The 12,203-nt window shown below is 43.4% G+C and overlaps 1 protein-coding gene across 2 annotated transcripts in view; it reads right to left on the bottom strand.

Moving 5' to 3' along the window:
• LOC131683096 (uncharacterized) overlaps positions 1–11,135 on the bottom strand; it is a 357,860-nt gene extending 346,725 nt beyond the window's left edge. For both annotated transcript variants that reach the window (XM_058964914.1, XM_058964913.1), the window contains exon 1: positions 10,919–11,135. In XM_058964914.1, coding sequence (XP_058820897.1) covers positions 10,919–10,950 — 32 coding nt within the window. In that variant the 5' untranslated portion in view covers positions 10,951–11,135. The remainder of the gene's footprint in view (positions 1–10,918) is intronic.
• Positions 11,136–12,203: the final 1,068 nt, after the last annotated feature.

Here is a 12,203-nt window from a genome sequence, read left to right as displayed (position 1 = left end):
AGTCGGTGGGTCCACCTTCCTTTCTCCGCGTTGTCCCACTCCTGTTGCCATTTAGCCAACGAGTCCGCTCGAACCTGTCTCCTAGCGTTACGTGCATTTCTCCGCTGATAGCATTCCACGTCCTCCGCCAGGGTAATGCAGATGGGGATCATCCCGGCGATAACGCATACTGACTCCGACGATATTGTTCTGTAGGCACTCGCGACTCGTACGGCCATCAGTCGGAATGTCCTGTTTAGCTTTTCACGGTTCCGCTTGGTTTTCAGCGCAGCACTCCAGGCAGGAACCCCATATCGGAGTGTCGATGACGAAACAGTAGATAGCAGACGTCTCGTGCTGCTTCTCGGACCGCCGACGTTTGGCATGATTCTCGCTATTGCGTTCGTTGCCTTCGCCGACTTTTCACAGGCGTAATCAACGTGGTTGTTGAAGCTCAACCGGTCGTCGATTATAACTCCCAATTGCTTCAATGCACGTTTCGATGCAATCACGTGCCCTCCGACGTCGATCTGCATCCGTTGGACCGATCTGCAGTTACTGACCAACAACACCTCCGTCTTGTGGTGAGCTATTTGCAGCTTAACCCCGTTCATCCAGCTCTCGATCGCGTCTATTGTCTCCGTCACCGACACCTCCACTTCTTCAAGTGTCTCACCCATCACCGTTAGTGACACGTCGTCCGCGAAGCCTACGATTTTCACTTTCCTAGGCAGCTGCAGCGTTAACACCCCATCGTACATCCCGTTCCAAAGGGTTGGACCGAGAATGGATCCCTGAGGAACGCCCGCTGTGACACGCAATGACTTCTGTCCTTCGCTCGTCTCGTACAGTAGCACTCTGCTCTGAAAGTAGCTCTTCAGGATCTGGCACAGATAGTCGGGAACCCTCATTCTATGCAGCGCTGTAGCGATGGCTTCCCAGCTGGCACTGTTGAACGCGTTCTTCACATCTATCGTGACCACAGCGCAGTATCGATCTCCTCTTCGCTTCTGTTTAGATGACTTCTCGGCACTCTCGAGCACTATCCGAATTGCATCCACTGTCGATGCTCCTTTGCGGAAACCAAACTGCATCTTGGACAGTCCGCGCTCACCTTCCGTGAATTTCGTCAACCTGTTAAGAATGATCCTTTCCAGGAGTTTTCCGAGTGTATCCAGCAGGCATATGGGTCTGTACGAGGTCGGGTCGCCAGGTGGCTTCCCTGGCTTCGGCAGCAACACCAGCTTCTGGACCTTCCACATTTCGGGGAAGTTGCCTTCATTTAGGCACTTCTGCATCACTATCCTGAACATGTCCGGATATGCCAGGATCGCAGCTTTCAGTACCACGTTTGGTATTCCATCCGGACCAGGGGCTTTCTTTGGTTTTAGGCGCTTCGATGCATCTACTAGCTCGTCGTTAGTCACTTGCCGATCCATGTTTGTTCCTTCTTCCTCGCCGTGCGGTGACGGTGGCCATATAGTTGGATCGTGCTTCGGGAAAAGACCCTCGACGATTATCTTCAGCTTGCTCGGACACATTTCGGCTGGCGTCGTCGGACCCTTCATTTTCGCCATCACGACTCGGTATGCGTCACCCCAGGGATTGGCGTCTACTTCTCGGCATAGCTCCTTGTGGCACTCTGACTTGCTAAGTCTGATCTCCCGTTTTAGAGCGGCCCTAGCTTCCCGAAACGATGCCTTATGCTCTTCTCTATCTGGTTCCGACCTTGCTCTTTGGGCCCGCCTTCTGGCTCTGAGACAAGCAGCGCGTAACGTACTAAGCGTCTCGTTCCACCAGTAAGCTGGAAGCCGTTTGTTGCGTGGTTCCAGTTTTCGCGGCATTGTGGCGTCACAAGCCGCCACAATCCTTCTTGTTAGGTCAGCCGCATCCACGTTCTCGATCCCGCCGTTCGGCCGAAGTGCCTCAACAAAGAGGTCTTTGTTGAAGGCTTTCGTCTTCCACTTTCGTTCGCCGGTCACCCTTCTCTGTACTGCCGCGGGGTTCCGTTGGCCGATACGGTAGCGAATCTCCTGGTGGTCACTATGCGTATACGTTTCGCATACTCTCCAATCCATGTTCGCCGTCAATGAGGGACTACAGAATGTGACGTCTATGATGGACTCCCTCCCGTCTCTCCAAAATGTACTAACAGAGCCTTCATTGCACAATCGTACGTCTAACTTCGCTAGAGCTTCCTGCAGGATACACCCTCTTGTGTTGGTTACTCTACTGCCCCATTCCACAGCCCAGGCGTTGAAGTCACCACCAATGACTACCGGCTTCCGATCGATCAACTGCTCGGTTAACTGCTCCAGCATTAGGCTGAACTGCTCTACTGTCCACCTTGGGGGAGCGTAACAGCTACATACGAAGATGCCGTTGATTTTGGCTATCACGAAACCCTCATAGGAACGTTCTACCACTTCTTGGATAGGGAATCTTCCCATTACTTGTATCGCTGCGGTTCCTGATCTATCCGCCACCCAGTTACCGTTATTAGGGGGGACTTGATAAGGCTCTGCGATCAAAGCGACATCGCACATAGTTTCTGTCGTAGACTGCCATAACAGTTGCTGTGCGGTATCACAGTGATTCAGGTTTATCTGGGTCATCTCCATCACCGTTGGCCTGCAGTCGCCTTCTTGTACGCTGGGCATTTAAAGCCACCCGTCTGATGGTCGTTTCCTTCCGCTGGGGTGCAAAGCAAGCACTTCGGCCTCTGCGTGCAGTCTCTCGCAAGATGGCCCGTCTCTCCGCATTTCCAGCACATCCCGGATCTGTCCGGGCCTTTGCAAGCCCCTGCTAAATGTCCAAAGCCTAAACATTTGAAGCATTTCTCTGCTTGTTTGTTTACTCGTGGGGCGGCTCTCAGTAGGCATCTCGACCATCCAACTGTAACCTTACCTACCTCCAGTGCCTTGTCTGCAGCGGTTACCGGTAAACGTATCATCGCTATCTGCGTTCCTCCGTATCCCTTCCTTAACCGGATCGTCATGTGCACCTCGCCCAGTTTGCACTGCTGCTTCATAGCACCTCTCAGCTCGTCTTCCGTCGTTATTTCGTCGAGGTCTTTGCACACGATTACCATCTCCGGGCTTAAGGCTTTAACTTCTGCCTTTCCACCCATTGATTTAGTTATAGTCTCCTGCAAGGCAGAGCTACTAGTCGTAGTATTCTTTTTAAGCTCGAGGAGCATCTCATTTTTTTGGGTACGCCTGACTCTTAACACGTTTTCCCCCAAATCTTTCAGCTCCGGGTCCTCTCTGACCTTTTTGAGCAGTGCGGCGTACGTAGTCTCGTCATTTGCTTTGACGAGCACGGCTTCTCCCTTAGGCGCCTTCTGACGAGCCGAGGGTTCTGATTTCCTCTTCTGCTCCCCTTTTCGCTCCTCCTTCTTTTTTTGCTGTTTCCCGCGTTTCTCCTTCCGACCTACAACGGTGCTCCAGCTTTCACCCTGTAAGGTGGCGTCCTTTTCTTCGGCAGCAACAGCATCCTCGAGCGTCTGCCTCTTTGACCCGCCTGGTCTTTCTTCTCCTGGTGAGGATCTTGTCCTCTTTGGAGTTATGGGAACTGGCGTGTACTCCACTCCAATCTGCCTCTCCTTACCCTGTTTCGGAGGGGCTAGGAGGACAGTGGCCTTAGCCGACGCGGATGCTCGCTCAGCTGAATCTGCCCTCTGCGTTGCCGTATCGTACTCTTTCACGGCAGACAGTAGCGCCTTCCGGATTTTGATGACCATCTCCTTAATGTCTTTGTGGACATTGTTTCTCATGTCCACGAACTTGTGGAGCTCCTCCACCAAGTGCCTCGCTACCACTACCTTTGGCGTTTGTGGAGTGTAGCTCCTTCCGCTCTGCTCCGGCTGTTTTTGTTGCTGCTGTTGCTGTTGCTTCGGCTTCCCCTCCTCCTGCTCTTGCTGGGTGACTTCAGCTACTATTGGTGGTGGTGACCTCACCAACCCACCTCTGGCAAACGGATTTGCCGTGCCTGCTCCATTTATATCGGTTGCTTGTTGTTTCTCCATTTTATTTTATTGGGTCCCAACTCCGGGCCGCTATCTCCACTCGCTGCACATAGTCGCCTCTCGCGATCCCATGATTATCTATGCTGCCGAAAAGCAGCAGTGAGGTCATGCAAGGGTTGACACCATCTCTCATGGGGAGTAGTGTTCAGAGCCGGATCGGCGTAAATCGGGAATGCTTCAACCGAACCTAGTACCACCAACCAAATGATGGCGAGTTTCGAACGTACCCGGAGACCTGCCAGGGTTTTGTTGGAACGGAGACAGCCATGCTGTTAGCCCACTCGCCATTTCACGTCGGTGTCATCCTTCCTTACTCAGGGAGTAGAACAGCACGCCTGTCAGCCCTAAGTCGCCATCCTTTTCGTCATCCGTGTCCTGTCCGTTGCCGTTCGCCATGGCCAGTATACCATAATCAAGATGTTACTGGCGTCGATCCTGATGTGCCGGTTGGCACTCCGGTTGGGCTAGAGTGCTTTTATTGCCAGATCTTAGATTATTGGAATCTTAGGATCTTAGCAGAAGCGGCACAGACTCGCTTCGTCGGAGCTGCTTTCGGAGTTATGGCTTTTTTTAGAGGTTCAGAAGAGCCCAATCTTAGCCTCACCATATCCTAGCAAAACTCCCCAACTCGCAGTAGGGCTGTGGGGGGGGGGGGGGTTCGTTAGGCCCCTAGACTCCTGTCCTTCCTGTCCCTGCTGCCCCCCTGTATGTATGTATGTATGTATGTATGTATGTATGTATGTATGTATGTATGTATGTATGTATGTATGTATGTATGTATGTATGTATGTATGTGTGTATGTGCGGATTTGTTAACAAAATGTCCACATCGGTTTTTTGGAGATGGCTGAACCGATTTTTACAAACTAAGATTCAAATGAAAGGTATACTATTCCCATAGGTTGCTATTGAATTTGATTTTCAACCGACATCTTGTCCCGGATTACGAGTTGAAGAGTATGGTTACAAAACAAAATTTGTTGATTTGTCCACATCGGTTTCTCGGAATTTTCTGAACCGATTTTGACAAACTTGATTTTAAATGGAAGGTCCATCAGCTGCTGTTGTGTGTGTATGTTACCAAAAATGTCACTCATTTTTCTCAGAGATGGCTGAACCGATTTTGACAAACTTAGTCTCAAATAAAAGGTGCAACGTTTTCATAGGCTGCTATTGAATTTCTAATGGATCAGACTTCCGGTTCCGGAATTACAGGGTGATGAGTACGAACACGCAGAAAATGTTGATTTTAATAAATTCTGCAATGAATGCATAGAGGTGAAATTTTTTCGAAAATATGACCACAACTGCTTCGATTTGTAGTATTAGGTCACTAACATCCATTCAAAGTCTATTTGGCCACATTGGCCACCATCATCGGTTCCGGAAGCCCCGGCGGAAGTATCTAAATTCAGAATAACAGTCACATCGGTTTCTCGGAGATGGCTAGACCGATTCGACTAAACTTGGCCTCAAATGAAAAGTATTGCGTCCCCGTAAATGGCTATTTAATTTCATCCCGATCCGACTTCCGGTTCCTCAAACAACTTAAATTTGCTGTTCTAGGTCACCGACGGCCAACCAAACTTTCGTTCACTACATTGACCACCATAGACGGTTCCGGAACTGCTCGGGAAAAGCGGCCATCTTTCGAAATTTACGAACCCACATCAGTTTCCCGGAAATGGTTGGGCCGATTTTCACAAACTTAGTCCCAAATGATAGCTATAATATCCCCAAAGATGTTTATAAAATTTCGTACGGATCGCTTATATGGGTCCGGAAATATAGACTAAATCGTCCGGTCACATATGAAATTCCCATATAAACCGGAGCTCAAATTTTTTTTTCAAAGGGGGGACCCCATGAAATTTCAGAAATCGAATTCGTATTTTTGATGCCAAACATCTTTAAAATGCATGAAACGTCGAGATTTTATGTTATCCCGAAAAAAAAATTTCAGTTCAATATTACCGTGGCTGTTTTTTCTTCTTCAAAATTTTAGAACTCGAATAATGATTTATTTTCCTGTAAATAGTTGTCATATGATGTACAATAATAAAATGTAATATATGCATTTAAAAGCTTTTAATGAATATAAACAACGCACACATTCTCGTGATTCATGATTGAGAAAGGCACAATTGCACCGCTAGGTGGATTAAAATAGATTTTTTAAAAATTTCATCGCTTGCAGCACTAAAATTTTTACATGTGATCGACACATATTATATGTTTTTGGAAAGGGCATCATGGCACCTTTCAACGTGCATGTTGGCTAAACTAATTGAATAATTTGACAAGAAATAATACAAAATACAAGGAAAAAGTGCTCAAAAATAAGTTTTTTGAGAAAATCGCAAAATCGCTTCTTTGAACAAAAAAAATTAATATTGTTTTCGTGTTCAGCGACCCAAAATTAGTCTAAAAAATACTTTTTCTTGAAGCTTCATTTTTCTTGTAAACTAGTGTAATTTCATTGAGCCTAAAATTTTTGTGATCAGAAGTCTTGAATCATTTGGATAAACGAGTTCCAATATTACCCCACATTAAGATCATTCAATATTCTTCCACTTACTTGTTTAACAGAATTGTGATAGAGTCCCTCATATATTATGAAACAAAGCCTAGAGAAAATTGAAATCGAGACGGTTCAATAAGTTGACCCACAGAAATTCAAAAATCTCCATTCTACAAAAATTGAATAACTTTCACAAACTCCATCCGATTTAAACGAATAAAAGCTTATTTTCATTGATTATTGGAAGGCTTTAATTTCCCATAAAAATATATTTTTTAGGATTGCCTTATCTTGCCCAAAATATTGACCAAACGCTCATTTTTCTTCATAAAATGACGAAAAATTAAGATATATTTAAATAGATTCGTAAATAACGCCAGAACCAGTAGTCGCACTAAAACAAAATGTTCTAATGTTCGAAAGTGCATTCAATTACCTTTAATGCAACATAATAATCCAGACCAGTACAATGCCCACTCCTCTGCAGTTCAACAAATTCTGGATAAAGCTAATAGCTCAGACAGTGTACTTATTGCAGGTGATTACAACCTTCCCCATGTCAGATGGATATTCGACGATGATCTCAAATGCTACCTGCCTGAAAATGCCACAACCGAACAAGAGATAGCTATCACGGAAACGATAGTCGCTGGGGGACTGTGTCAAATCAACTCGCTCACTAACGCAAATGGACGGACGCTCGATCTGGCATTCGTGAAAACTACGACGACTTAGTGGAACTTCTTGACCTCTATACTCAAAGTGGACGCTCACCATAAACCCTTCGTGCCGAGGTTTAACATGCAAGTTGAAACAGAAGACGCTTTTGCCGAACCCGTCGACGGTCTCAATTTTGACTTCAATCGATGCAATTTTGATGAAGTGTCTGCGGCCTTCGATGCTGTTGACTGGTTCGATCTGTTAAGTGGAAACGATCTGGATCATGCTGTCGCTGTGTTCTACGGAACTCTATACGAGATACTACGCCGCATATTTCCTAAGAAACGTGTCAACAGAAAGACGGACTACAAGTATCCGTGGTGGAATTCCGAGCTTCGTCGTCTACGCAACATTCTCCGAAAACATCGCAAGCGTTGCTTCCGTCATAAGACCGACGATAACAAAGCTGTTCTTCGCCGAACCGAACTTCAATACGAAACAGCCCGGAATAGTGCATTCGGCGAGTATATAAGTCACGTCCAAAGCAACCTTCGGAACAACCTCTTGACGTTCTGGAAGTTTGTGAAAGCAGAAAACGCGCTGGTGGCATTCCCGTAAATGTTTATCTTGGAGATGCCAGTGCGCAATCCACAGCCGAATCCATAGACCTTTTTGCAGAACATTTTCGTGGAGGTATTCACCAACCCAGCTATCTCTCCGTCACAAGAGTATATAGACACATTACCATCATACAATATCAGTCTGCCTAGTTTATATATGACTGAAACAGATGTCTTGAAAGCTCTATCCAGTGTCGACCCATCGAAAGGACCAGGCCCGGATTGTTTGCCTCCGATATTCATAAAAGGATGTGCACGATCATTGTCATTGCCGGTCAGCATTATTTTTAACCGCTCAATCACTGAAAGCGTCTTCCCGAGTGCATGGAAACAAGCGGCTATATTCCCAATTCACAAGACTGGAGACATTCATAATGTTGAAAATTACACAGGAGTCTCACTTTTGAACTGTTTTGCTAAAGTCCTTGAAAAATTTGTTTACAATGAGATGTACGCTGCTGCTTCTCCCATCATCGACGAAAGTCAGCATGGATTTGTGAAGCAACGTTCTACAACTTCAAATTTGATGATTTACACTAGCATCTTGGTCCCCTTTGTTGAGAAGCGTCAACAAACCGATGCAATATATTTTGGCTTCTCGAAAGCAAGTACCTCACAACATTGCTCTTCTGAAACTGCAAAGACTAGGATTTCCTGCGTGGTTAACTGGATGGTTGCAATCATATCTGTCTAGTCGGAGTGCTTTCGTTGCAATTGGTTCAACACGTTCTAGCTTGCTCGACATGCCAACCGGAGTCCCTCAGGGAAGTCACCTAGGGCCGCTAATTTTTATTTTATTTATAAACAACATTTGTGCTTGTATCAAATCTGGAAAACTATTCTTTTCCGACGATTTGAAGATTTTTCGTTCCATTGCTTCTGAACTTGACTCTGTTGCACTTCAAGATGATGTACTTAATATTGAACAATGGTGCCTGTTGAATGGTATGCAGATAAACGTTGGCAAATGTAAAATGATAAGTTTCAGGCTATCATCCACTCTATCTCATTATGAGTCCTTGCTCCAAGGCCGCGTCGTCGAAAGAGTGGACTCCATTCGTGACTTGGGAGTGCTTTTTGATAGAAAGCTTAGCTTCTCGGATCACATCACCGCAACGACGGCGAAGGCATTCGCAATACTTGGTTTCCTGAAGCGAAATACCGCTGGCTTTAACGATTTCTACGCACTAAAATCTCTATATTGCGGATTGGTGCGAAGCATTTTGGAGTATGCTTTGCAAGTGTGGGCTCCACATCACAACGTCCATCTACCACCCTTCAACGATAGATGCATGCTGCTTGAGTTACTGACGTTAGAGTTCCGCCGCACATTCTTGCAAAGAATGTTTATATTTGATATGTTGTGTAATAACATTGACTGCCCAGATATTCTTGCATGGATTAATGTGTTTGTACCTCCTCGCGCTCTAGGGAACCGTCCTCTTTTGTGGATTCCTAGACATCGTACTGTTTACGGTCAAAACAATCCTGGGGATAGATGTTGCTACAAATTCAACGAAACTTCACATCTGTTCGACTTTAACTAAATCTAGTTATAAGCTATTAGGAATTTTTAATTAATTTAGAAAGTATGTTCTATTTTTTTTAATAATTTGTACTGTATCTACCGAAGATCGAACAAATAAATAAAATAAATAAATAAAAAATAAAATAATATTTCATGTCGATGCACTACAACCGGAGATATTTGGAGTTTACTGAAGGCATTTTTAATTTTATAGGTGAAATTTATTTTTTACTGTACCGTAAACCGGGGTGACATTGATCACTTTTCGAAGTAATCATTACATATTTCTAGACGCAACACATTTTTTTCAAGTTTAATATTTTTAAACCATGTACTGATGTATGGAGAACAAGATTGAATGGTTTTACCTAAAATTGTCCGCTTACAGCTATTTTTCCAAAAATGATTTCCAGTTGAAGTCCGTTTTCGTATTCCGGGGTGACTTTGATAACCTGTATGTTCACCCACATTAAGTTATCATTGTCAATGTTTTTAATTGAAATGCTTGTTTAACCTGATTCAGGAAAGATATTCATTGTTAAATAGATTGGTATTATACAAAGTATTTCAATGTACTGTAAAATTCGAGTAACCAAAATTCCTATAATTCGTGTCCAACTAGAATAAAAGATTCTGAAAACCTTTAAAACTGCTAAAATTGTTTTATTATATTATATTTTATTATATATTTGTCCTTTATCGATGTACAAAAAGTTTCATCCATTCTAACACGTTGAAATATTGAACAATAAAAAAATGTGCGAATTTTAGCTTAAAATAATTTGAAATAATTGCCAACTAGTTTTACAAAAAATGTATTTAAAATAAGCAAACTCCTAAAACTAAAGTTGGTACTTCCCAATCTAAAGGAAAATAAAAACTCGCTTGTAATTTATTACTTTTGCTCAAATCTGAGATGAATTTGTTTTATAAAAAATAGATACTTTACGAAGCTTCGTAAAAATAAGGTAAAGTCAAATTTCGGTTTTTTGTAGTTTTTGTACCCAAAAACCGAACAATATACTCAAAAAGTATAACAAATCACTATTTTATAAGTTTAGAGTAAAAATCAGTTCAAATTAAAATGATTCGGTAGATTATTCTGGTTTAATAAGCGATCTAGGAAAAAAGTTTCGAGTGATCAAAGTCACTCCCTGATCAAAGTCACCCCGGTTTACGGTAACTCTAAAACTGTTCTACTGTAAATTTTTGGACTTTATTTTCGGATTCAGCACACGATTTTACATTGAAAATGACCACCAGCTTATTTAGTTCAGAAATGCTGTAAACTAGTGTTATCGGCGTTAAGACAGACCTGTTTTGAGGTAAAGAACTTGTAGAAACCAAGACTGGGATTTGACAAAGCTGCGTTTTTGTGTCTAGCTCCGATTTTACTAAACCAGGAGAACCACCACAGGTAAGTCCCAGTAAGTCCAGCCAGAAAATGAGCCCGTATTTCTTGCTGGTTCTAGTTAGTGCCCAGCTCTAGTTACACAACCTATTCTAATTAGGATCGGTTGTGTCACTGGAGCTGGATACTAACTAGAAAAACCCAGAATTATATAAAATAGTCGGATACTTACCATTTCTTGTTTATGCAAAACCATTTTTTCATTATTTATGATCACCTGCGGTAACTAAGGCTACTATGGTAAGGGGGGTTCGAATTTTTTCGAACTTTCTACAATTCGAATACAGGGATCCCATCGCAGCAGGCATCGCCAGTGTACGCGTAAAATTTTCGCTCCGTCAAATTTTTCACTCCTGGAGCTGCAACTCTGTCTAACAGGCACCCGGTATTGGTTTGGTCGCTCACAGAACATTGGAGAAAAAATTGTCATCGTCCTGAAATCGAAAGCGGAGGATATGCCTCAAAAAAGTTCGCAGGCGACCTTACAAGACCTACGGAGAATTACTTGGAATAGGATTTTTGTTGGACGTACTAATATTTGATAGGCACTCACACCGTCAATGCGAGAAAGCAGGAAAGATTCCGTTACAATCTGTAAGTTGTATAGAAGAGAATGAGAGGCATGTTGGAGATGTGACGTAATTATTATTACAGTTTTTTTCATTTGGGTATATTATTTCTTGTATACCCGTATTTTTTTCGCCGTCATATGCATATATTTAAAATTTATTCGGTTGAGCGTGCCTATGCATGGATTGTTGATTACCAATTACTCGGTTATGCATTTGTTATTTTGAGATTTAAATTGAAAAAAGTTTATGGGAGCGGAAAGGTTTTGGACTTTTGTGCCAGTTGAACAATAATACTGCAATAAACATGGTACCAAAGAAATGGATTGAGACTGTAATGGTACACTCTTTGCGCTTCGTGCTAATTAGGACAAGCGGATTCGGCATTCGATACCTGGAATGAGCCTTACTGAATGCTAGATCTAAATTCTTAGTTTGGCAATTCTAGAATAAAAACGCTGAGTGCTCTGCCTAGGCGTCGACCCGTGCCACCGAAGTAACCAGTAAGTACTACTATGACTGTATTCAATATATTCAGTGTGGTACACGGTCCAAAGCCGTTCGCCGCAGTTTTGGGAAGTTCCGGAGGATTTTCCTAATGTTACTGGTTATATTTTCTTGTCGTTTTTATCTTTTCTATTTGTGTGTTTGTTTGAGGAATTACTATTGTTGTTTTGAACCAGGTGGAAATCGCAATGACTTCTCAGTTGATTTTTAGTATCGGTTTGGCCTATTTTGAAATATACGGTGCAGTTATTTGTGTTTTCCGTCAATGCTCAACGAACGCGGAAGGTTTCTGTTTTCATGATCCTGTGTACAGACGTGGCCGACGGTGGCCACAGATTATCAAACATGCAGGTAATAGTTTATCAATCGAATGAGTTAACA

The sequence above is a fragment of the Topomyia yanbarensis genome, chromosome 2 (assembly GCF_030247195.1).
Source record: "Topomyia yanbarensis strain Yona2022 chromosome 2, ASM3024719v1, whole genome shotgun sequence".
Classification (NCBI taxonomy): domain Eukaryota; kingdom Metazoa; phylum Arthropoda; class Insecta; order Diptera; family Culicidae; genus Topomyia; species Topomyia yanbarensis.
The sequence above is the reverse complement of the archived record's forward strand: the minus strand, read 5'-3'. Positions and strand labels throughout refer to the sequence as shown.